Source organism: Sycon ciliatum, chromosome 2, assembly GCF_964019385.1.
Source record: "Sycon ciliatum chromosome 2, ocSycCili1.1, whole genome shotgun sequence".
NCBI classification, from domain to species: Eukaryota; Metazoa; Porifera; class Calcarea; order Leucosolenida; family Sycettidae; genus Sycon; species Sycon ciliatum.
This window is the reverse complement of record NC_088644.1, coordinates 15,584,647-15,612,125: the sequence shown is the minus strand read 5'-3', so window position 1 is coordinate 15,612,125 and position 27,479 is coordinate 15,584,647. Positions and strand designations below refer to the sequence as shown.

Below are 27,479 nucleotides of genomic sequence, written 5' to 3'. Positions count from 1 at the left end.
TGTAAGTACCCTACGAGAGAATTCGAGCATGCACTCCAAACAAGGACAGAAATCAGTAAGAGTCAGTAACTTTCTGAGACGTTAATGCAACAGGCCAAGTATCACTATTACAGTACTATTATAGTATTAGTTGAAGTAACTTGGTTTGCACAGATGTCTTCAGTTGTTGGTTGACAGCATGGTCTACGTCTATCGAGCGATCACGGCTTGTTTGATCTACATGTGTATGATCACGCTGTGAACATCGGCAAAGCCGAAGGTGTGACCATGGTGACTCCCCATACCAAAAAATCCTGTGTGTATCCAGGCGCCCCATGTCATCATGATCATGCATATCCAAGACATAGAAAGTTAGAAACTATTAATTTTGTAGCGACGTCTAAAATAGTTGCCAATGCTATCATTGACTGTGCACAATCATAATGATAATATATATATATTCTGTCGCCCGTGAACATGGTGAATTCCGCGGCAGAATATCAGAAATTCCGTGCAGAATTCTGCGGCTGAAAACAGTAAATTCTGCGTTAATTCTGCAAATCCTTCTAGTACTACATGTATATTCCGCGGCAATTCTGCAAGGAAAATAAGCGCAAAACAGACCGAATTTCTGAGTTTTTCCGCAACCCTACCGAAGTTTGTTGTCCCTCTAAATTCTGAACCAAAATTATGTGAAATCTTGGTCAAAAAATTGAAAGCTCCAAAATATACTGCAAGTAGATTTTGAAAGTCACAAGCAGGTTGGTTTGGCTGTGAAAATACATTGAAAGTCTCCAGAAAAAGTAGTTTTTCTCTCTTTTTTGCAATGTTCCGTGGGATTTTCTGAATTCTGTGGACCCTGCTGGATTCTGCGAAATTCTGCAATTCGCGGAATTCACGGGGACAGCATGTTGCATGGAGCCGGAGTTAAACTACAGGCGACGCTTCGACGCTGTTCTGGATTTTGAATACTGCAAGAAGTACATAATTTACACTGTCTGGTCTACATGTACATAGCACAGACGTCTGAGCGGTTAGTCGATGTTAGAAAGCTCTGACCATAGTGACCCTGGTGACGACGGTATTGAGCACGGAGTGAACAGTGCAAGTTGCCTACTCTCTAGTTTATACAAAGAGCGAGGTTATTGATTTCTTTTAAGTGCATGAAGACAAGAACTCTCAGGTCCCTACCACCACTCCCCGCGGAGATGTCCATTAAGCCCAGAGAATATCAAAAAGCACACTCTCGCCAACTCTAGGCTGTTGATAAATTTTATCAACAGCCTAGAGTTGGTGTGAGTGTGCTTTTGATTTTCTCTGGGCTTTAATATAGAGACATCGCCACTCTGGGGAGAAAGCCCAGAAAATGAAATTGGAAAATTGAAGGATTAGGGTAGCAGGCAGCACCACTTCAATGCCACTGGCTTCTTTCAATAATAATTATCTTATACGTCGTGTACATGTTTGGGAAACTAGTCTGGAATGCACCCCGGGAGGGTAAATGAATAAAGTAGAATTGATGTATTGGCTAACTTTTACCTGGCAAATCACTCAGGTCTCAAAAGGCTTCTGGAAAAGCATGTGGGACAATCGGGCAAAATCATTGAAGGCAGCAAACGATCTATGCAATGTTTATAACCGTGAATCACATGATCAGAAACAGCAAGTTGGCCAAGCCCAGCGTTATTGTATGCATGCTCTTTCCTGGGCAACAGGACTGCATCAAGTGACTGCAGGCAGTAGCGGCAACGGCAAAGCTGTATGTCTTACACACTGGCAGGTGATACTCTATAGGGTGTACTAGCAGATGTCCGCTGTTTGAGAAGCAGCTCACAAATGATCTGATCCTGGAGATCGACCTGCTGTTTGAGTCGTTTGATCTCTTTCTCACAGTGCTGGCATTCAGATTGCTCACGTCTACGGCCTTGCTGGACATCACCTTTCCTCTGAATAGTACTACACGCTGTACCTACAGCAATGGTGTGCTGAGTGGATGTAATTGTGATCGTGTCAGGGCTGGGAGACTCAGGTGGACTATCAGGGCAAACACGGGACAGGAGTGGGGAAAGCGCCGTATTGTGCGGGTTGATCATGACTAATGAAGTGTGTGATGGTGTGTCACAATTGTACGGCAATGTTTCAGAGTTCTCGCCAGCACATTCTCCTGGATCTCCCTGACCAGCAGTTGAGGTCTCAGGCAAGGCTATTCTACTAGGTGTCCTAACCTGTATGGCGCTGTTGCTGTTGATATTATCACTGATTTCTGTAGCTTGGGAGGCGGTACATACAGATGATTCAGGACGATGTGTTGATATGGATGCCGGCGCAGAGCCTTGTCGACGTAGGTCAATACAGTATGTCTTCTCTGGTAGATCTTCCACACCGGCGGATATAGGGCTGGTCTCGTTGCAAGCGGTAGGATCAGTGGTTGATGGCACAGTGCAGACACATTTGTCTCGCTCATTCAAATCCTTTTGAACTTCTTCATCACAGCCAGGTTCCACTTCGGCAATCAACGTTTGGTCCTTGTCAGGGAAACAAGATGACTTCTGAGTGATCATTCTCTCACTGGCTAGGATGCCTGGTGTATATGTAGGTGATGGTGGCTTGTCCGCATGTCGGTGATTTACATGTTCCACATTATCAGAGCCAACACAAGACTCAGTGGAGTGCTGCCCAGCTACTTGCAGAGCAGGAGTGGACACTTGTACTGGGTGTGCCATTCCCCGGCTTGTTGATGAGCATCCCGATGGAGGGGTGCAATACCTCATTGCTAATGCATTCTTAGCATCTGGCTTTGGCTGGCTTTCCTGAGCATTGCTCGCTGGCTGGCATTTAATCTCTGTATTATGAGAGTTTGTACCTTGGCTATTGTTTGTGGTATCATTGGACAGGGCTGGTTTACACAATGGTGTTGAAGGTCTGGAAGTGCTAAGTGTTAATGCTACTTGTCTGCCGACACACGACGACTTATTATGATATCCAGGAGAAGCGTCCTGTAATCTTTCCTTTGAAAGACGGGTACGAGGGTCGAACACAGCAGATGTTGCAGATCTTGATTGGGAACACTCTGCTGACCTAACCACATCTTGCCGATCAGTAGCTAGCACTTCCACACGCTCACCACCCGATAATGTCTGCCGCGGTGAGGAGTTAACAACAGCACTGGCAGTTTCTGGCTTGACCTGTTGATTTTGAGGATTAGCGTTGCTGTTAGTATCGACACCTTCCGTCGTATAGTTTCCATCGCATACCTTGTGACTCCCTTTCCCATCAGAATTGTCCTAAGTAAAAACACAGATGAGAAATGGCTGCATTTGCTGATGTCGGTGACTAGAATAGCACAAACTTGTACTGACGTCAATTTACAGAGTGCAAGCAATGTAAACCTGCTTTCAAACCCCAGAGCCAACGCCCCACGGCAAAAAGTAGTGTTTCACACGAACTAGAAGTCTTCTCTTTCAACAATCCCCTCGTGCAATTACCACAGGGTTCGCACCAAGTCATGAAAATACTATTATTCAAGGGTTTTCAAGGGCCCCAAACCCCATTTTTTCAAGGACATTCAAGGACATTAGTTGGTGGGCTAACCGTTGGTTGGCCACTCTCATGTTGCAAAGTTCAAGGACACCCAAGGTCCGGGAGACAAAAACTTGACTCATAATTATTACCCAATCGAGCAGCGTTAACGTATCTATCAACAATATTCATAAAATACAGGAATCTGGATCCAAAATAACTAGTCCTTATTTCCGACAGTAATTATTAGTAATAGTTAGCAGACAAACAGTTCGGCACAAAAATTAAAAAAGACACGCACACTGTCAGTCACACGAGCGCGCACGTCTAATAGTTGTTAATAAATTGCATGTCACTACTTTCAATATCCAAAGAATCTCCGCTTGGAGGCAATCATTCCGGGTCACTCCGAGTGTCGACGCAGCAGCAGATTCGGTGGCACTACATGTTATTGCAGGTCCCGCAGTAGTACTACATGTACTACTAGCCGACGATGTCGACGTGGAGACTGGAACAGATGCTGCTATCGTTGCTGAGTCTGACGGAGACGGCTGGGTGGAAACGAAGAACTGGTTCACGGTGACCACGTTCTGCTCCGCCAGGTCTTTGTGCTTGCCGCCTTTCGCGTGGCTTCGAAGGGCTGACTCGCCCATCGCGGCAATATCGACCACCTTTTTGCACAGAGTGCATTTGGCTTGTCGCTTGTTGCCGGGGACAGACGCCAACCATCTACGAAACTCGGTCTTCTGTAGCCATTGCTCCTGAAAAACACACTTGCCACCTGGCATGATTGCAAAATGCTTCACTACGGCACTACTTACTATTATGACAGGCAAAACCATGCGCCCCACAAAGTCCTCCGAGAATGAAATGATGAAGAAGAAAGTGGCGATGATCGACGGTCAAAGTCCGACTCGACTCCCACTTTTGTAGCGAAAAGTTGGTTTAGTTCGCCGTTGCGACACACGTTCTCTGCACATGTACTAGCTGCTACTCAGTACTACCAAGAGTGGATCCACTCTTGGTACTAGATCTACGGACTACGGTACCGGTTACGGGTACCCAGCAGTGCGCGTAGACCTACTGCATGAACGTGAGTAGATCTACCGCATTCAAACCCAAATTCAAGGAAAAACACACTTTTTTCAAAAATTCAAGCACCCACACGAAAATTCAAGGATATTCAAGCACTTTCAAATCCGGCTTTGACATTCAAGGACTTTCAAGGAATTCAAGGAGTGGTGCGGACCCTGTTACCAACATGAAAAGTGGTAGGGACTGGACATTTCGTCTTCAAAGCGGGTCTCTGGTATTCGGTCATTATCAAATGCATGTAATTGTGGCCAAATAATGAGTCACCTTTACTGGGGGGGGGGGGGGGGGGGGGGGTTCTTCAGTGATGATCGATTGCCAATGCCCGTGACTTCGAGTGTGGTGATCATACAGCAACCGGAAATTATGGACATACTATTGCCTAAGGCTTGGAAATTGTGTTCTGGTGGCATGCAGGCTCCATTGCTGATAACTGTGCTGGTCAGTACACACAATCATGTTCGTGATACTGTATATCAAGGAGTCTTTGCAACCTGGAAACTTTCGCGATTTCGTGATGGGTGTAAAAACACAAAAGTGAGCGGGGGAGAAGCGTGGAATTGTAGTAAAAAGACTACAGAAATTGACTGCAGTTGCAAACATTTCCAGGTGCAAATTGGTCTGTGCTCTGAAATCGCAAACTAAAGCGGGCGAAATGTTTCCAGGTTTACAGTACATCAGATTCTGTTGTGCTCAGTTCTGGGATACAATTCTTACCAGGAAAAGTGAGCATAGTACTCTAGACGTGACCTACCAGTCCAGGTGGGCTATCCCCGGTGCTCAGTGAACTGTTGTCCAGGTACTCGGCAGTAACCAGGGTGTGATCGGCTTCATAACCATCGCTGTCTGTAGGCGAAGGCCATGATAGTAAAACACAACAGAGCATACAGTCGTGTATGCGGGCTATGCTATATGCAACCACCATCATGGATTACTGAATGGAAATGGGTTACCATAGACGGCTAAAGAACATCTAGATGATAGAAAAAGGAATCTGACACCATGTGCTAGTGAAGGCCAGAGCAAGGCATAACTGTGATCCCGTATTACCGATTGACTCTTGTGAGCTTGGCAGTCGACTTGAGGTTGCAGAATCAAAGTCATATTCCAAATGTGTTGAGCTATCTTGAAGGTCTCCGCTACATGCCATGAGCACCTGGACCAAAGTAACAGTGAATACCACAAAGCCAGGCAGTTTTTCGTTCACGACATGGATCCAGTGTCCATTCAATGGGCTTTAGCCTCCAGGGTGAAATATATGGAGCCAGGGGCTTGCTACTTATTGATAGACTATACAACGCACGACGTATTCGTGCATGCATGCGCAAGTTCTCCAAAGCCCAAGGACTGTCCAAGACCAGATGGAACTGGTAGGGAAGGTGTTGAGGTCAGCTCTACTGTATGCCATATTTTACTAAAGCCCTCACTCACACGCAGGGAAAGTTAAGCCTAAAATCAAATTTTCACCAGTTGTAGTCTTCGGGGTGCTGAGTCAAATGGTCTTGGTCCGAGGAAGCTGAGACGCTCCATTCCTCCTTTATTCCCAATCGAACTCGCGCACTTCCACCGAAACTGGGTGACTGCGCCCTACTAGATGAGGATTTGTATGCAAAATGCATGGCCAGGAATCGAGGACATCTGAGAGTTGTAATTTTTGTACTCCTCCGAGGTGTGATTTTTGGCGTGCTGGGCCAAGCACAAGGAAGCCATCTGCAAAAAAACTGCAGAAAATGGTTGTTGTTTGATCCTTTGGTGTAATCTTTGTTTCTAGTCGAAGCTTGTTGCTGTTTGGAGCAGAAACGCTGAAATTGACTATTTTCTGCATGTACTCATACATGTACTCATGTACTCAGGCATGCAGTCTCACTCGTATTTTAGCTCTTTTTCTGGAATGGATGCTGCTCTGCGCCCCTTGGTGAACATTTCCTGCGCTCGTGGAGCAGCTGAAAAGGACCACTGGTATGTCTGGTTCCTGGTTTGAAAGTGGAGAGTCGACTTTTGTGTCTTGAAAAAGGAGTAGAGAGCGATAAAGGTACGTCTGTGGCTGATTTTTGAGTGCTCCTCGTACATTTTTGATCGTGATAGAAATTCTCAGCCCAAAGTCAGACCAAAGTCAGCGCGATGATGGTCGTACAGTTTTCTTGTGGATTTTTTAGTTGTTTCATCTCGTATCTATGTCAGTATTGTGATGGTGAAGTGGAGAGGGTGATTTTCTTCCTCTAGGCTTCGTTCGGCCGACTTTGCTTCGTCCTCGTTGAAAAGTGATCCTGAAAAAAAGGTCGATTCGCAAAATTATGTTGATTTTCAATGTACGTGATGACATGCGATTGCTGGCTATGGTCACTAAAAGCGCCATTTCGTTCTTATAAAAGCACGGATGACCGCGATTGGCCCATATGTTGTAGTCTTTTGGACGCTGAGTCGACTGGTTTTGGTCCGAGAATGCTGCGATGCAGCGTTCCAACTTTATTCCCAATCGAACATGGTTGAAGACGCGGTCACGTGCTCCTGCGTGCCCAAGTCACCTGGTCACCGCACCAGCAAGCGACAACTTTCGCAACAAGGTTCAACTCGAGTTCAACTCGAGTGACAGGAGTGCGCCCAAAAAAGGTCAAACAGGCCAAACAGGCTGTAAGTTGTACCCTGCAGGCGCTAAGCTAGGCACAGTGACCAGGTGGCTGGTATACGCAGGAGCACGTGACCGCTTGTTCAACCATGTTCGATTGGGAATAAAGGAGGAACGCTGCATTCTCGGACCAAAACCAGTCGACTCAGCGTCCAAAAGACTACAACATATGGGCCAATCGCGGTCATCCGTGCTTTTATAAGAACGAAATGGCGCTTTTAGTGATATTTTGCATACAAATCCCCATCTAGTAGGGCGCAGTCACCCAGTTTCGGTGGAAGTGCGAGAGTTTGATTAGGAATAAAGGAGGAATGGAGCGTCTCAGCTTCCTCGGACCAAGACCATTTGACTCAGCACCTCGAAGACTACAACTGGTGAAAATTTGATGTTAGGCTTAACCGTTCCCCTTTAATAAAGGTATAGCCATTTTTAAAGGGGAAGTTAAGGCAAAAATTAAAATTTCACCAGTTGTAGTCTTCGGGGTGCTGAGTCGAATGGTCTTGGTCCGAGAAAGCTGAGATGCTCCCTTCCTACTTGAATCCCAATCGAACTCGCGCACTTCCACCGAAACTGGGTGACTGCGCCCTACTAGATGGGGATTTGTATGCAAAATGTCACTAAAAGCGCCATTTCGTTCTTATAAAAGCACGAATGACCGCGATCGGCCCATATGTTGTAGTCTTTTGGGCGCTGAGTCGACTGGTTTTGGTCCGAAAAGGCTGCGATGCAGCGTTCCTCCTTTATTCCCAATCGAACATGGTCGAACAAGTGGTCACGTGCTCCTGCGTACACCGGTCACCTGGTCACCGTGCCTGCAGGGTACAACTTACTAGCCTGTTTGACCTTTTTTGGGTGCAGTCCTGTCACTCGAGTTGAACTCGAGTTGAACCTTGGTGTGAAAGTTGTCGCCTGCTGGCGTGGTGACCAGGTGATTTGGGCACCCAGGACCACGTGACCGCTTGTTCAACCATGTTCGATTGGGAATAAAGGAGGAACGCTGCATCGCAGCCTTTTCGGACCAAAACCAGTCGACTCAGCGTCCAAAAGACTACAACATATGGGCCAATCGAGGTCATCCGTGCTTTTATAAGAACGGAATGGCGCTTTTAGTGACATTTTGCATACAAATCCCCATCTAGTAGGGCGCAGTCACCCAGTTTCGGTGGAAGTGCGCGAGTTCGATTGGGATTCAAGTAGGAAGGGAGCGTCTCAGCTTTCTCGGACCAAGACCATTCGACTCAGCACCCCGAAGACTACAACTGGTGAAATTTTAATTTTTGCCTTAACTTCCCCTTTAACTGTGTTCAAGATGCATAGGAAGAAGTGACACTCATGACCATCAAGCAATGGTGATGCCAGAGTGCTGCTCTACATTGGACATTCACAAATGCTAAAATTACCCTTTATTATACGTAATTAGACTCGGGTGGAGAGCTATTAAAGGATTAGTTTATAAGAAGAAAAGAGGACCAAAGAACTACAAGTTACGCTATAATATCCACTCTTTGATCCTCTTTTCTTCTTATTATACCGGTAAGTTTATCATTGTAGCACATCACACATGTATCCCACTCACCTCATCCAGGGCCTCTTGTGCCTTACGGCTATGCCTCGGTTCACTGAATACGTGTGCTTGAGGCAGCTCAGCAGCCGCACTGCCCCGTTTCTTTGGAGATTTGAGCTTTGTATCATGGACTCTTTCCAATTGTCCACTGAAGGCAGCAACATAATGGAAAATCCAAAGCAACAATGAAGTCCAGTAGTGGCTGATATGCAACTTCCTTGGAAATCAGCAATGAAGCCTGAAGTCTAGTGATGGCTTGCTAGGTACCTCTACATCAAGTTTGGATCTGTTCTTCTGGAGGAACCGTTGTCCACCAACTGCTAGCCGCAGGACTAGCGGCCACCTTAGTTAACAACTAGGGACTATTTTTGCCACCATACCTTTTTCTTTTTTCGCATCATGTACAAGTACATGGTACGCTTCTCTGCCTATAAATGGCATTAAAAACATTGAAAAGGAGTTACTGGCAATAGCAATACATGTTTGCATATAACATTGGGCTCCCAGAACTTGAATTCAGCTACTATTGAGCTATTATTTGCACTTCTTGTTGATATACATGTATTGACAAATCTTTATGAAAGGATTGGGAGAACTTCAAAATCACTATCCCGACTGATCCTTTGAAATCATTTATGCCGTGTTCTTACTCGAACATGCCTCCGGATAGCACACGACTCATTGTTTTAGAAGGCTGTATTATAATGTTTTACTCTGACTCTGATCGAAATCATCTTGCAGTACAAAGGCAAGTTCTGCTTCTCTCGAAGCAGAAGCGGAGATTCAAAAAACATTCAAATCAAAAGATCGCGCGAAAGCAGTGTACGCGGCTACGCGCATCAGACGTGAATACATGAGAAGTGAAAGCAGTGTACGCGACTACGCGCATCAGACGTGAATACAACATGAGGAACGGATGCGTAGTAGTATGATAATGCACAACAGTACAACAAGCAGTGCTGATAGACACATAAAACGGAGTGTCTCTGCACCATTATCAGTGGGCTGGATATAGACTGTACATGCCGCATAATATTGTTTGTCCTACCTCCCATGCCTGGAGGCACTGACATAGGCGGCTTCCAATAGTTCATCTGTCGCGGTGTTCATATCCGCTCTGTCTCCCTAATTGCCAGTGTGAGAAAGAATAGGGCATAGTGAAGCTTCAGTTGAACTGTGCATATAATAACCTGATTGCATAACATAACATTTTAAATGCATCAAATGCGACCAATCATGTCTGCTCATTTTCCAACAGTTCATTCTGAAAGGACAAAGTCAATTGCACTATTATCAGAATCCGGCATTCTGCTGGTAGAGGGCGGAGAGAGAGAGAGAGAGAGAGAGAGAGAGAGAGAGAGAGAGAGAGAGAGAGAGAGAGAGAGAGAGAGAGAGAGAGAGAGAGAGAGAAGAGAGAGAGAGAGTAAGTTACATTTATAAAGACAGGTAAGTCTAACAAATGAGGACTGAGACCTCTACAACAGGGTTTTACGCCTGAAAGCAGGAGAGAGAGAGAGAGAGAGAAGAGAGAGAGAGAGAGAGAGAGAGAGAGAGAGAGAGAGAGAGAGAGAGAGAGAGAGAGAGAGAGAGAGAGAGAGAGAGAGAGAGAGAGAGAGAGAGAGAGAGAGAGAGAGAGAGAGAGAGAGAGAGAGAGAGAAAGAGAGAGAGAGAGAGAGAGAGAGAGAGAGAAAAGAGAGAGAGAGAGAGAGAGAGAGAGAGAGAGAGAGAGAGAGAAGAGAGAGAGAGAGAGAGAGAGAGAGAGAGAGAGAGAGAGAGAGAGAGAGACACACACACACACACACACACACACACACACAGACAGATATAGACAGAGAGAGACAGAGAGAGAGACAGAGAGAGGGACAGAGAGAGGGACAGAGAGAGAGACAGAGAGAGAGACAGAGAGAGAGAGAGAGAGAGAGAGAGAGAGAGAGAGAGAGAGAGAGAGAGAGAGAGAGAGAGAGAGAGAGAGAGAGAGAGAGAGAGAGAGAGAGAGAGAGAGAGAGAGAGAGAGAGAGAGAGAGAGAGAGAGAGAGAGAGAGAGAGAGAGAGAGAGAGGGAGAGACAGATAAAGAAAGAAAGAGAGAGAGAGAGAGAGAGAGAGAGAGAGAGAGAGAGAGAGAGAGAGAGAGAGAAGGGAGGGAGAGAGGGGGAGGGAGAGAGAGGGAGGGAGAAAGAGATAGAGGGAGGGCGAGAGAGACAGGTAGATAGAGAGAAAGAGAGATAGATAGATAGATAGAGAGCGTATGTGTACATGGCACTAGCATCACGGAATATTCAGAATCAGGTAACTGACCAACTTCAGCTGCGGTGGAAGAGTGGCTGGCTGCTGATGGCCTCCCTGTATGAAGGTGTGCCACATAGTGTTTCGAGTGCCACTTTGTGCCTCCAGACTAAGCTCTCCTTCACGTAAGTTGTTTGATGTTGCTGATAACTCCAGCGTGCCCTCCATTTTCTTATCATACCGATTCCTGGAGAGAGATGCGTTTGCTACTTGTCGACGTGGCTGGGGCGAAAATCTTGATTTTTGGCTGGTATGTAGTCTCACTGGAGGGTTGTACGAGCAGAGCATTCTTTCAAATTGGTGGTTCTGTGTTTGTTGTGCTACTGACTGTTGCCTCTCCAGTGTTCTGCTGGCTGCCAGTGCATTTGCAACATGGCCTCGTTCTGCAGGATTTCTCTTTGCGAGAGATGGCTGCAAAGACAATGAAGATGGAGACAGTGTTAACTGGCTATCCAGATGAGTTACTCTACACCAGTAGCATGCCAGTGAATTGTTTAAAAATGCTGCAATTATCAAAGCTCTCTTTATCAGTATATTTAGATGGAAACTCCAAGAACATTTCATATAGTAGTTGCTCCTACTGACCATGCTCTATAGCCACCACTAGCACTATGGTCACAGTGCACTGTGAGTAGTTGCTCCTACTGACCATGCTCTATAGCGACCACTAGCACTATGGTCACAGTGCACTGTGACTTACTGTGGTGATGTATGGCTTTTTGTATGCTGGCTGTTGATGATCACCCCCTGATGACATGGAACGTCCTTGTACTGGCCCAGCACAGTCTTCCCTGCAGCACACAGTCACAGGATGAAGAAGGATCAATACAGTGGAGATTGGATAAAACGACCTTGGATATAACGACAAATCGAGTTTAGCGACACAATTCTGTTGCCCAAGTCGTTTAGCAAGTCCTTTTCGTACATTTTAGATCGGGTATAACGACCTCGAAAATAACGACAAATCGAACTTACCGACACTTTTTTGGTGCCCGAAGCCCTGAAAATGGATGGAGTATAACGACTTTCCCGTACATTTCGCATCCGGGCATGAATAATGCCGTGTGCACGGTCCTCTGGCAGGGTCGATCACAGCGCGGGCGGGGTGCACGCCACGCGCTGTACACCGAAAGTCTACCGACCGTATGGGCGTTCACCATGGGGTCTACACTAGCACTGCAGATCAGAGTGATGCAGAACGAGCTGGTTAGCCATGTAAAGCGCGGCGGGCTGGTCGCTTTGTCCTTCACCTGCGACTAGTCGACTGTCATCGTGTCGACCAGTTCTTCGTCACTTTTTCCTTTGAACTTTGTATTTCGACTGTCGACCAGTTCTTTGTCACTTTTTTCCTTTTGTGTTTTGATGACAAACACACGACTTACCTTGTTGATCGACTTGCCGAGTAGTTGAAGTTCCAGTCAGTATGTCGAAGCGAAAGCGTTTCTTGACTGCTGAGAAGTGTGGCATCTTAAAAGCGCTGGACTCTGGTGCGAAGCGGTAGTACATTGAGCAGAAGTACAGCGTGTCGCACGGAACTCTTGCTGGTTTCATAAAAAATTGAAAAGCGATCGAGGATGCTGTTTCGACCTCTGCTAACCTTGATTCAAAGAGCTCAAAGGCATCGCGATTTGTGGAGGTGGACGATGCCCTCCTGGTCTGGTTTCGTCAACTAAAGGCTTCAGCTGCTGATGCGTCTGTGGCCGGCATTGATTTGTTCGAAAAGGCTCGAACGATCTACAAGAAATTGAAGGATTGTGCAGTGCCAGGCTATGGCGATGACGGCTCGTCAATCGACAAGAACTGGATCGACAGGTGAAAAAACGCCATGAAATTTCCAGTCGCAGGCGAAAGCCAGTCCGCCAACGTCCCAGCTGCAGATGACTGGTTGACGAACCGACTAAAGTTGATTCGTCAGGAATTTTGCGACGAAAATATATTCAACACGGATGAAACAGGCCTCTTCTAGAGAATGTCGCCCGACAAGACACTGGCCTTCAAGGGCGAACAGTGCAAGGGTGGAAAACGAGCGAAAGACAGAGTAACAGTCCTCGTTGCAGCAAGCGCCTCTGGGGAAAAACTCCCATTGCTCGTCATTGGGAAATCGCAAAGACCACATTGTTTCCGTGGAGGTCTGAATCTTCCAGTGGAATACCGTGCCAATAGGAACTCCTGGATGACAGGCGCACGTTTCGAAGAGTGGGTACAGAAGCTGAACAACACAATGCACATCAAAGACCGCAAGATTGCACTTATCTTGGACAATTTCTCTGGACACCCAGCGATCACGTTGTCCAACATCAAGATATATTTCCTGCCACCCAATACAACATCGTTAACCCAACCAATGGACACTGACATCATCCGCAATCTGAAAGCTCATTACCGCCGCTTCCTGGTACGCAAGCGCCTATTTACCATTGACACGGGCGCAGCGTTCAAGATCAACCTACTCCAGGCCATGGAGTGGCTGCAAAATGGCGTGGGACATGGTAACCAGTGAAACAATCCGTAACTGCTATAATCACGTTGCTTTCGTGGACGCGACGCCAGTTGAAGCAAATGATGACCTCACATCCACGTCCGAAACAGAGGAGAGAGCCACTGTGACTGAAGAGCTTCCTCACTGGGACCAAATGCAAGCTGCTGGCCTCATCCCAGCTGATTTGTCGTTCGACCAATATGCCAACCTGGACAACGAACTGTCGGTGGGCAACCAGCCATTTGCCATTGATTGCATTTTGGACTCCATTGTGCCTAGCAAAGAGCCAGAAGCCTGCACAGTTTCAAGTGATGAAGATGAAGAAGATGAGTCTTCTCCACCTTCACTCAAAGATACAGTGGATGGCTTGCGAGCAGCAACGGCTTACCTCCGTTCTTGTCCGGGTGCAGCATCACACTGCAGCGCTATTGTTCAGATCTCTGGCTTTCTAGATGACAAGCAAGTGCAGTGCTGCCAGCAGGCATCCATCACACCTTGATCACTATCGACTTGAGCTCTACAGTACATTGTGCATATTGTGCTGCTGTACATGTTTACATGTATGACACAGATGCAAGTGCACATCTGCAGTCGCACCTTGATTACTCTTGGCTTGAGCTGTACAGTATGTATGATACATGTGCATGTACATGTACATTGTTTATGGCACACATGCACGTGCACATCTGCAAACGATATGACATGTGTATGCACATACGTGTACATCCCAGATGATCTGCAATCATTTCCCTGCATTTTGATATACATATTGCATATTAAAAATGTGAAGATCGGGTTTAGTGACAGATCGGATATAGTGACTTTTTTTCTCTCCCGGAGGAGTGTCGTAATATCCAATCTCAACTGTATAACAACACATGCAGATTTCAAAAAACTCTGATACGGACTGCACACGTGTGCTCTCTCTCTCTCTCTCTCTCTCTCTCTCTCTCTCTCTCTCTCTCTCTCTCTCTCTCTCTCTCACACACACACACACACACACACACACACACACACACACACACACACACACACACCATGTACCATGTACACACACACACACACACACGCACACACACACACGCACACACGCACACACGCACACACACACACACACACGCACACGCACACACATGGGCGTAGGAACCGGTCCGGCAGGCCCGGCGGTCGCCGGACCAATAATTTTCGATTTTTTTTCCTTTCAACCTTGTTGATGGCTTGTCGACTCTTGTACAGGTACCATGTTTTACATCGACAATGCAGTGTATCATCAGCATGCATATTCTTATTTCTCATATTATTCTGTAGCATTAAAATATGGCCTTTTAGGCCCAATTTTCAAAAAAATTACGGGGGAGGACCCCCGGACCCCCCTCTCACAATTTCGCCGCACCAATATTAAACTGCTTCCTACACCCCTGACACACACACACACACACACACACACACACACACGCACACGCACGTACACACACACACACACACACACACACACACACACACACACACACACTTACGCAGTCTGAGATAGGTAAGGTTTGACAACTTTTTCTTCTAATTACTGATCACATACCGCAGCCATAAATTCCCACATGCATTCAAGTACTCAGATGGTGAGCCAAGGAAAATATTAAAATAGAAACAGGGAAAATGGTTGGGCACAAGTTAAGCATTAAGAGTCCACTAACGCATACGAGTCCATGAGTCAACGACTCAACAAGTCCACTAACGCACAACTTGTGCCACGCCGTTTTCCTCGTTTCCATTTAATACATTAAAAAATAACTTGGTGATATAGTTGCTGAAGGTTCTACTGGATGGAAGGTGATAGGTTTTGATTGGAAATCATCCCTGAAATGGAAATCGTTCACTTTCCCTGCTAATATCACTTCTCTCCCCCAAAAAGAGTAGTGTATGTCGTAATGGACAACAATTTCAGTAGACAGTGTAATCTTGGCTCCACCTTCCACAGAAAAAAACAGTGCAATGATTTCTCCTGGAATCAATGCCATTCGGCAGAGAATTGACTTGGCTTAGTACTGACCTGAACGTACTGGGTGACGCTCGCTTTCTATTCTCGACGGTACGTGCCGGTCCAAGAGCCTGTAAGTGTACAATGGATACGCATGCAATACCGTGAGTGAAGAACTTTTCAATGCCACTTTCAGCACTATTCTGTTGTGTAGGACGAACCCAGATGAGAAGTAAGTGTCCAGCCCGGTGCACGAAATGCAACACACTATATGCCTGCCCTACTAAAAGTCCTTTGCAGCAAATATGGATTTCCACAAATATTTGATCGGCGCTGGAATAGGGTTTGTCACTTGAAGCTAGACTGCACACAGCGAAAACACAATCGACTTTCTCGATATAGTCCATACAAGACTTTTTCACAAAGAGATGACAGCTTGACGGGAAGGACTCAAAATGAAGACACACTTTCTACATAACAGCAACACGCCCATATACCGACAAAAATGCACATATGGCGTGTGCAAAACGACGTCCGGCAACAGTTGAATGCTTACCTCTCTGGAAATTTGGCCAGCACGGAAACTTGGAAGATTGGGCTTGCACGCTGGTTCCCTGGCTTCACAATCATCAGCAATGGTGAGTTTGGAAGGCACCTGTTCTGGAGACTCTTGTAGGTAAACAGTTCTGGAAAGGCTGACATTCCTGCTGTGTGGCGTGTCGAGGTTGACATGGCGAACACTGGCTGTAACTGGAGCTTCACCTACCCAGTAACCCAACATAACAATCCAGAATGATCATTGCCATACTTGCCAACCCCTGGCAAACAGTTTCCTTGACACTGATGACGTTTTTCCTTGATTTTGCCCATTTTTCCTTGATCTGCAATTTTTACATTATAATTGTGCAAAATATTGTATTATGATATCATACACAACAGAACAACAAGGACAATCAAGGCTTGTTTGCTGCTACTTTTGTCATGGCCGCGCTTGGCGGGTTTGTGACTTGGCTTAGATCAGTCTAGTGGCTACCCAGGTAGACGACCAATATAGTCGCCATCCAAGTTGCTAGCTCACATAGAACGACAGGTTTCTAATTCCACTTGAACAGTGTTTATTTGAACCATTGCAGTACTAGATCGAAAGATCAAGTGTGTAGAGTCAAAAGACCAAAGCAGGAGAGAGTCGGAGTGACTCTCTCAGAATCGAGAGGAGTAGTGAGCTCCCCGAGAATCGAGGATGAATGTTAGCAAAACAGCTCCTTATATATGCTACATTATGTGATCAAAAGTATACAGTGGCAAGAATGCGTAAGGATTATTTCTATATTACAAACAGTGGTGCAATATGTGCAATCAGCCAAACTAGAATATAGTACAAAGAATGATCAATCAATACGGGGAGCTCGCTCACCCACATTACATGAAAGGACTCCGAGGCTCTTCGTGCGACGGGGCCTGGAGTATGCTGTCGGAAGTTGCTGCAGCTAGAGCACGCCGCCTCCGTACGCTGCCTTGGTCGTTGGTCACCCTTCTCCTGCCCGTATACGCGTAGGCTCTTCCCTCTCATTACCCCGTAGGGTGCTTCACGGTCAAGCCGTGACCTCTCCCAAAAAGGGATAACGGAGTCCGCAGTGCGCGAAGCACTTGCAGGACCCTTTACGTCGTACGACGCGAGAAGAGGTGCCATGCTTGCTCGACAAACAAAGGTATCAGCTCCCTTGCAGGACTAAGCAGGGTCCCCTCAAGCTCAACAGTGTAGTGAGTACAATGCTGACGACTTGTACTGAAGGTGTAGCCGCCGTACGACAACACTTGTGACTCGAGGCCACGAGTTGTAAGCCATGATTGCTCAACTAACGAAAGTGCCAAATCCTTCGTAGGACTAATCATGGTTCTTACAGAACTCTAGAATATTTCGGAGCCCAGCTTTTGGCTGCTGAACTCAATGCATGGTCGCTTTCACGACGAGTCTGATCCGGGTCATGACAATTCCCCGGCCTCTCAAGAATCACGTCCCCGTGATCTCAACTAACATTAAAGTCAGCGAGTCGTGACGGTAACCGCCTAGCTCTCGTTGGCCAAGCCAACTGGTTCTGCACCATAACAGGCACGGGCATAGAGTACGAAATGTGGCTCCACAGGAGGGACATTTCCATCAAAAAATTTCCAACTTCAAAATGAAACTGGTACTGCTCCACTATCGTAGAGATGAGCCTGGTGCTGATGATCAACACGCAGCTTGTCATGTACAACTAAATGCACGTTGCAAATCTTCACGCAAAGCGTATACGTATGACAGTTCGCCATTTCGTGTCATCTCAGATGAATGTAGACCATAGGCCATAACGTGTGGTCGACACACCCTTCTACCACGTAGGTATCCGGTTCAGTACAAAAACTGCTGCAGAGCTCCAGGAGCCATTTCATAGATTTGGTGGTATCCAACGAATCGGTTCCACCCACACTCCACCCATTACAAAAGACCTTGGCGACCTCGCCAAGACTTCCACGGTAGGTTCATTGCTGCCAGCAAGGACAGACACAATGGCATACGCCTAGTAGCCTGTGCAACAGGACCACGATCACGTGTCTCAATTGTGTGGTGTAGCACCGAAGTGCGACCAAGCTCAAATGGGTTCAAAGCGAACGCATCTCGATACCGAAGCACTAAGGCTTGCAAGCAGTGGATCTCCTAGCAGGAGATACCAGATTGTCCCAGAGATGTCTCATTACCATCTCTTCCGACCCCCACTTCCGTGTGTTCCAGGTCCGAGTCCCAGCTCGTCCACACACCTAGGCTCCAGGATCGAGTCCAGCTCGTCCAACCTACAGGCTCCAGGGTCGAGTTCGTCCTCGCCCAACCTCAAAGGTTCCATGGATGAGTTCGTCCTCATCCAACCTTTCCGGGGGTCCACAACCGGACATCTTGCGCCAATGCGCAACTGCTTCCAGACCCCGAGAGAGTCCTCCGTCTCAGCTATTTGAACTGATTCCTCTCCCTGGCCATCAGCCAGAGTGTCTTCGGTCACGATGCTCATGACCTCAGATATTGGTTCTAACCGACCAATCTGCATTGCCCTCTCTAGAGCCACTGCCTCGTCAGAGTAATTCAACACCCGTACGGGAACACCATCCACCGTAGGGTTCACTAGCGCATGCGCCATCATGACATCATTCATTCCTTGAAAACACCCATCAGGTATCGTCAAGGCACAGGTCGGCAACCCTTCCGACGTGTCTAGCACGGCGTTAACCGTCACCTCCGAAAAGGGAGTATCACTTCACGCCTCCGCAAGCGAAGAACGTGCTCTCGTTTGCCATCACCATCATGGCTTGGCGGAACGACGTCAGCTTTAGAAGCTTTAAAATGCAATGCTCCACCACCCGAAGTGATCTCGCAAGGAATTGGGACAGCACATCGCGTCCAATGCCAGAACCAGTAACCAACATCATACTCAGTACGTGACGAAACACCACAGGGTGCGGACGTCGACAGATCCGACACCAAACAGGCATCGCCCAACACAGAAGTGCTGGTTTCAGGTGGGCATCAGCTCACTAGTGATTTCTATCACACTCCAATCAAAACATTTGAGATCCGCATCAACGAACTCAAATCAGCAGTTGTTCAAGCTCTCTGCAGAACTTGTTACTGTATCATCGTTTCAGCCAGCATCTCAACTGATGCGCCCAGTTTCGAAATCTGGCTTCGTGACTCCGTCACACGACAAGGACATAGTCCTCTTGAGTGTTTTTTGAACCGTCAAAGTTCAAAAGAACAGCAACACTCCTCAACTGCAGCTGAGGGCAACGTAGAAGCTAAGCTTCATGCAGTCATCGATCCTGCCACTGCAAGACGACTCTAAAAGTCTAAAAGCATTTCGCTTCTCGAGCAGTTTCTGTGCAAGCGCTGACAAAACAGCAGAGTTTCCCCATTGCACGTCCTTGCAAGAACCTCCGTGGGTTCGAACAATGCGCCGTCTACACCGCAAATCGAGTGCAGCTGACACATCTCTCAGACCAACAAGTGGTGCGGGAGTCGAAACTCTCGTCGGCGGCATGACCGACTTTCGCCAGGTCTTCCGGAAAAAGTTGGCACGCCAACTAGTAGCAACAGCTACAAAACAGAACGAGTTCACGTTCCATGTGCACGCACTCAGACAGAGTGTTCAACTGAACGGACCAAGGCCAGAACAGAACAAAACAGTTCGCTTCCGAATCCACTTGAGAACTGCATGCAGCCTCGTGAAATCGACATCAAATTCACACCTCTGCGTGCTCGAGTTAGGGCCCGGTCACACATGCACTCGAAAGTAGCGTATACGCTGAAGCGAGGTCGCAGGTGCGAAAAATGGCATGGCAACGGCGAAAAGCGGAACTTCCGCTTCAGCGGAAACTCCAATCCGCTTCCTCCAAAATTTTCGAAGCGAGACTGTCGCTTCTGCGGATTCGCTTCAGCGGAAAACACCACGGTCTGCTGTATATGGACTTGCTACGAGAAATTTGTATGCGTATGATGTCCATGCAACAGAAATGCGTGCAAGATAGTCATTGACCTCGTCTATTCTCCGTACCGTATGCACCACAGTCTCATTTTCCGCCAAAGTAGGAGTTGTGCTCTGTTTGTATGTGTGACCACACACACGTGGTTTCGCTGGAGCGACACCAGGCTCGCTGCCGCCGAACCTCGTCGCCGAAGCGAATCCCAGTGCATGTGTGACCGGGCCCTAAACAAGAGCTCAGAGTTCAGCATGGACCAGTGCACACCGAGTTACGACTACTCTGCCGGAGCAACAGCAAGACGCAGCTTGGATCCTGGTCACAGCACCAAATGTCATGGCCGCGCTTGGCGGGTTTGTGACTTGGCTTAGATCAGTCTAGTGGCTACCCAGGTAGACGACCAATATAGTCGCCATCCAAGTTGCTAGCTCACATAGAACGACAGGTTTCTAATTCCACTTGAACAGTGTTTATTTGAACCATTGCAGTACTAGATCGAAAGATCAAGTGTGTAGAGTCAAAAGACCAAAGCAGGAGAGAGTCGGAGTGACTCTCTCAGAATCGAGAGGAGTAGTGAGCTCCCCGAGAATCGAGGATGAATGTTAGCAAAACAGCTCCTTATATATGCTACATTATGTGATCAAAAGTATACAGTGGCAAGAATGCGTAAGGATTATTTCTATATTACAAACAGTGGTGCAATATGTGCAATCAGCCAAACTAGAATATAGTACAAAGAATGATCAATCAATACGGGGAGCTCGCTCACCCACATTACATGAAAGGACTCCGAGGCTCTTCGTGCGACGGGGCCTGGAGTATGCTGTCGGAAGTTGCTGCAGCTAGAGCACGCCGCCTCCGTACGCTGCCTTGGTCGTTGGTCACCCTTCTCCTGCCCGTATACGCGTAGGCTCTTCCCTCTCATTACCCCGTAGGGTGCTTCACGGTCAAGCCGTGACCTCTCCCAAAAAGGGATAACGGAGTCCGCAGTGCGCGAAGCACTTGCAGGACCCTTTACGTCGTACGACGCGAGAAGAGGTGCCATGCTTGCTCGACAAACAAAGGTATCAGCTCCCTTGCAGGACTAAGGCTGTGTTTACATGAGAAATTTCAACCCGGGTCGAGTTCAGCCCGGGTTGAAAGTCTGTACGACAAACAAAAGAGGTGAGCGTTTACATGAAGACAGTTGACCCGGGTCAAATACTGATATGCCGCCAAAAGTCCACTTCTACAGTCCTGTATGGTCACGTGAATCCGTTCGCGCGAAATTTGCATCTGCAGTGCTGTTCAAACCTGGCGCGAGATACGCACAGAAGTACGTTTGTACGATTTTCTTGACCCGGGTTGATTTCAACCCTCCCCTTGGGGGGAGGGTTGAAATCAACCCGGGGCGAAATTTCAACCCGGGTCAAGCGCAATGCGTCATGTAAACGCGCCATTCACTTTGTGCACATGGCGGGTTGAAATCTGACCCGGGTCGAACTCAACCCGGGTTGAAACGCTTCATGTAAACACAGCCTGAGCAGGGTCCCCTCAAGCTCAACAGTGTAGTGAGTACAATGCTGACGACTTGTACTGAAGGTGTAGCCGCCGTACGACAACACTTGTGACTCGAGGCCACGAGTTGTAAGCCATGATTGCTCAACTAACGAAAGTGCCAAATCCTTCGTAGGACTAATCATGGTTCTTACAGAACTCTAGAATATTTCGGAGCCCAGCTTTTGGCTGCTGAACTCAATGCATGGTCGCTTTCACGACGAGTCTGATCCGGGTCATGACACTTTAAGCTTCATGCTCACGCAATCATCAGGCAACATGAAGATCGGGTGCCGACCATGCCGGTATATATGCCAGGAGAGGGTGGTATAAAAAGCTGTGTGAGACTGTGGGGGCTAGCGCAGTAGCGGTGGTGTTTTAGGCAGGGGCTGTGTGCAGAGTGTGGTTGTTGAAGGCAGGGGCTAGCAGTGCAGTGTTAGCGCGGAGTGTGTGGCTGCAAACAAGTAGCAGCAAACAAGCCTTGATTGTCCTTGTTGTTCTGTTGTGTATTACGCTCTGCCTTTGTGGTGTTGAGCACTGTCAGCACTCTGGGTACGTCCTTCGGTATTATGATATCATAGTGACGTCACCATGACCGCAAAACATTCGCAAACAGTACAACATGTACGACAAAAAAGTACTTTTTCATGCGCTAACTCAAAAGTTCTCACTCGCTACACCTTCTTTTTGGGCACATCACTGCGAGCGAGGGTCCAAAACACTGAAAATCAACAAAAAAAGGTGTTGACAGACATTTCGAAAATCCGGTAGATGTTATAACTTTTCCGGTATACCAGGACGAAAGCGAGTTTTCCTTGATTTTCCCGGAAATTCCGGTAGGGTTGGCAAGTATGCATTGCGTATTTATAGGAGCACACTGCTCTCATCTGAGAACACTCAAACTCCAATGCAGCAGCCATTTGCACCATAGAGAGGCATCAATAATCACACAACAACTGGTTTCCTCCCGTGGCAGTCACACTGAACTGTGTCTGATTATGTGAATGATTCATGGTGGAATGTATGTTTGATTTCAGTCATTGACAAGCCTTCAGTAAACTGCTAATATGTTAGTATAGTACATGACTGCACTCTGTTCTTTCTATACGCACTCTCCCCATACTCGGCATGCCTGGAGTAGTGCCATGCATTCGACCAGTGACGTTGGTCTCATGTGATACTTGTTTTTAGCTACATTGTGCATATATGCACATGCTGCGCAAGGTCGAGGAGATAGAGATCGAGAGAGAGAGAGAGAGAGATAGAGAGAGAGAGAGAGAGAGAGAGAGAGCCGGAGAATGGCGGCCAGATCCATATTGTCCTGATTATTATTATTATTATTATCCAGAACCCTTTCCTTGTAAGGAAAGGGTTTGCTCCCCACACTTGCGCTATTCCGCCGACTTGACTTGAGACTTAAAACTGACTCACGATTGCCATCCAGAGCACACGAGAAGTCCTTGTGTTTATTCTTATTGCATGTATTGACTATTCATTTGCTTGATTGAACCTTGTGTTGGCTGGTGTGATTGACAAGTTGACAAAAACACCTCCCTGCCCGAACTTCAACATTCATCAACATTTCAGGCGTGGCCCACCAACATGATTTGAAGCCGCAAATGACCTACCAGTAGAATGATAGGCGGCCCAGAAATTAGGCAAATACTGAAGTTTTATTGTAAGAAAATGTACCACTTGTATTAAGACTGCTCTGATGCATTAAAAGACCTAGTGCACCCAAAACAAATGACATGCTTCTCTTGCACCTTAAAAAAAGGAAAGGGGTATAAATTATCGTGTCCGTTCCCCAAGGGAACCCACGACGGCCGCTAACATCCGGTAAACCCTAGCAGCAGATGCAGCGCCTAACGGTTTCTTCTACCTTGGTTCCCCAAAAGGCGTCTCTAATGACTAGTGTATGTAGTTCACATGCCTGAGCATTTTGGATGCAGTTCCCTCTTCATATGGTGGCATGAGATTAACCAGCAGAGCAGCACGATGTGCAAGTCTTGATGCAAATATATTTCCTAAACCATGAATGCCTTATGGATCATACCAAGAGTAGATAAACAAGAGTGTGCAACTCCGGATCTCTCCTGCACAATCTGCTGATACCCCCCACCCCCGTCCACGGCGGAATTTTTTGTTGACGTCACCTTTTTTCAGAGAAACGCGCATTTGCCGCAGAGCAGTGCGAGAGCGCGTGCTGGGCACCGCCCTTGTAGTGTAAAGCCCGGCCAAGTGCACGAAGGAAACTTTCCAAAAAGAATCGCATCGCGTGCGCCGTCGAAAAGATCACGTCAACAAAAAATTCCGCCGGGGGCCAACCCATCCCGAGTTGCACACTCTTGTTTATCTATTCTTGATCATAGCATATGCATGGTTTAGGAAAGAAAATCTGATCCATAGAGGGTGGTGGCGTTCCTTCGGATGCGGAAAACTCGGCCTCCAACCTCACCTCACGTGAACCACGAAATAAAAAATAAATGCATACTCAATATTATCTTAGCCGCATAATCTGAAACAAGACTGCCATATCAGAAGGACAACATACCAATCGTTCCATGTGAGGTGACTGTCTTGTCACTAGTGGCACGGCTGACAAGATCGAGATACATCAGGTCAAGACTGAATGGCCGCTGGCCATCATCTGCAACAGTAGCGGTGTCACTTTGCCGCTTCCTTCGGTTGGTTGCTTGCCATTGGCTGGACGATTTTTTCTTGGAAAAATATTCCTTTTTGACGCAGACGCCAGAACAAGAGAAAGCAAAACATGAGCACTGAACAGGGCTGTTGAAGATAGATTTGCTGTATTGTCTACATTTGCAAGGTCACATACTCCTCCCTGGGTACAAACTTTAGTGTCGTTTGGAGAACGACAGGACATGACGCAACACGACACGACACAACGACGCAACGAAGCAAAAGGACGCGGAGCGAAATGGCACATGCTAATATGGAAGGCATTACGAACACTAGGGTGTGCGCTGAACCTGGCTCTGCTTTGTGCGTGAGGTTATTTTCACTGAACCTGGCTCTGCTTTGTGCGTGAGGTTAGGTTCACTGAACCTGGCTCTGCTTTGTGCGTGAGGTTAGGTTCACTTCCCAGAACTCCAGTAGTAAGGAAACAAATTATCGTCTCCGTTCTCAAGGGAACCCATGACGGCCCCTAACACCTGGTAAATCAAGCGGCAGATGCAGTGCCTAACGGTCGGGGCAAGGGGATAAGTCTCACAACCACTGGCACACGGACCGAAACCCCATTGTAACCATCCATCAACCCAGAGCTACATGTACACGCATGTATTTTTTATTTTTCATTGCAGTGTCCTACATGGACAAAGCACCATTTTCGTAGAGTCAATAGGCCATTAGATCAGAAGAAACAAATATTACATACCTTTTGCTTCTGCTTGTCTGCACTTTCACGATGATTCCGGAATCTAACAGATAGTTGGCGGGCAAAGGGATGCCAAAAACACACAGAAATCTCGCTTCCAATCATATTAGAAAATACTTCCCAACTGCTTCAAACTAAGGAAAAGAACAAGCTTCAGGCCCTTTCAAGCGACAATCAGAAGCTTCGGCTGTCACTTTCATTAACTACTGTTCACGTGGCTACATGCAGACGAAGAAACTATCTAGTACAATAAGAGTGTGTACAATACAGTTTTTAAACAATGTAGATGTGTGCAGTCTGTAGATTAGTGAGAGCAAGCGCGGAAAGCGGTGAATAGTGTTGATTCTCACGCACATAGAAACATAGCGCATCCTTTAGCCATATATTAGTGGTGGGTGTGTGAAGAGATGCATGCCATCAGCGTGATAATATTATGCATGTGGATAGCGATAGTTGGCAATTGAACCGAACTAATGATGCGCTAATCACATCTCTTCACATGTCCACCACTAGCGCCTGATTTGCTATGGATCTATGTGCAGGAGATTTATCACTCCGATCTCTTTTTTTCTGCGTTTGTTCCCGCTAATCTAACTGGTCTGCTGCTTGTATCACTAATCTTAGGATTGTGTTGTTTAGAAGTTATTGTACTCAGGAGTCTTCTACCGGCTTGTATCCATCTCCGAAGAGAACTGTCTAAGAAGGCAATGAGAGTACTGTTGGGAACTTCGAAAAGCTGCTTGTAAGAGTCTGAAGCTTGTTCTATTCCTTGTTTTTATTGTATTCTTTGTCTCCTAGAACTGAAGTCACTGTTTCAGCACGTTGGCTTACCTTGCTCCGCCGATCCAGTTCATTTTCGATAGTGAAGTTTCCGTTGGCTAAGTCAATGACTATTACTCGATGAGAATGTGGCACGGAGGATTTGCCAGAGTAGACTGAAGGATGCAAAATACTTTCAATCAAGAACTGAGAGAACTATCAGATTCTTATTCCAAAACTGCTCATATATATATCTGTGTACAATTTTAATTTATTTGTAGGAGGACGATTTATCTGAAGAGCCTCGGACCGCAGTCGACGACATCGCGCGGAGCTAGCTCCCTCCGCTCCGCGCAGCTCCGGAGGTCGACTCTGACCCTCGCCACGGTGCGAGACAACTGGAGTCCATATCCATGCCCATGGGGAAATACAATACACGCGGGTGTACGTGTGGTGTTTGAGCATTAGGTCACTGGGTCATGACCCTTGGGTCGACCTTTGCACTCCAAACTGTCAGGCCAACAACTACGTGCAGCACGGATCTACACTCACTGTTTTGGTCGTCCGTCTCATTTTTTGTTTCACAGTAGATCGATATGTCTACATACATAGATGAAGTATAGACTACAGCTACAGAGCTGCAGAGATGATCATTGGCCCATTGGCATTGGGCGGGTGAGGTGATCATGTTCAGTGCAGCCTTGGCTTCAGGAAAAAATACATATCAAAATAATAAATTCTACTACTACTACTACTACTACATATCGTGGCAATTTTTAAATCATTATCAGATTCTGTATTTATTTAAAAAATTTCAGGATACCTCCGCAGTACTAGTACATAGTATAGTAGTCACAACATATCGTGACTTTAGCATAGTCCACAAAAATCGTTGGAAAATCCTGAAATTGCCTATGCCTACGAGGCTACAGTGTGTGTGTGTGTGGGGGGGGGGGGGGGGGGGGTGATCTCCTATAACTATGATAGAATATCAGGCACTGTGTTTTTATATGTTTAGTGATAACTTCCAGTGAGCATTATGCTTAGCGTTCTGCATGCTGGAGGTTTTTGTGGACTCCACTCAAGTCAGTGAAACAAACTGAAAGATTCTTCAATTCCAGTTGTGGCGGTTAGCGCATACCCGAGCCTGCTTTCGACATGAAGCAGCGGGAAGCGACTAATCTTGAAAATAATTCGTTCCTTTCCTGGGTCTGTTCAACAGAGCATATGTTTTGTGTCGGCGACGTGCATTGTCCGACGACGCAGTAATTCCTCTTTCCTATTTACACTGCATGGACCTATAGTTATGAGATTACGTCATTCTTCGACATGATAGGCACTAGTTCTCCAGGTAATTTGTCACACAATAACTTACAAAAGCAATATACGCTGATGTTATTCTCATGAACGCTGAAGAACTTATGAGAAGAGCAGCAGAGAAACACAGTAGAGCTAACTTCAGTTGCTGTGTATTGCATTGAATAGATAGGTGGAAATAATAACTCCCCTACTGATTACCTGCTCTCCCCCCCCCCCCCCTCCCCGAGTTTCGCCCAACATGGCAAAGTCATTTTGAAATGATTTGGAGAGGCCAAACATTCAATTCAAACAGCTAGCTGTTTTGACCTTGTTAGGTCTCGTCAGCTGAGCTCAGAGTTACTGACCAAACAGATCTCAATGAAGTCTAATGAACAAGAAAGCAATGTTAAACCGGCTCAAAGCAACAGAGTCAGAGTGTTCTAACTGTGATTAGCACAGTGAGTGCA

The 27,479-nt window shown here is 46.8% G+C and overlaps 1 protein-coding gene across 2 annotated transcripts; it reads right to left on the bottom strand.

Annotated features, from left to right (window-relative positions):
• Window positions 1-1,351: 1,351 nt before the first annotated feature.
• On the bottom strand, window positions 1,352-26,090 carry LOC135808901 (uncharacterized). Of its 2 annotated transcripts, XM_065322146.1 has the most exons (12): window positions 25,786-26,090; window positions 24,955-24,997; window positions 24,109-24,289; window positions 16,072-16,277; window positions 15,588-15,646; window positions 11,765-11,855; window positions 11,077-11,475; window positions 9,829-9,905; window positions 8,793-8,928; window positions 5,641-5,746; window positions 5,345-5,436; window positions 1,352-3,263 (listed from the first exon to the last, which is right to left on the bottom strand). In XM_065322146.1, exons 1-12 carry the CDS (start codon window positions 25,806-25,808, stop codon window positions 1,746-1,748), a joined length of 2,931 nt encoding a protein of 976 aa, XP_065178218.1. In that variant the 5' UTR covers window positions 25,809-26,090; the 3' UTR covers window positions 1,352-1,745. The 2 variants fall into 2 exon arrangements, with proteins under 2 accessions (XP_065178218.1, XP_065178217.1); XM_065322145.1 differs by lacking the exon at window positions 25,786-26,090 and having other exon boundaries at window positions 24,955-25,174.
• Between the last annotated feature and the right edge of the window lie 1,389 nt (window positions 26,091-27,479).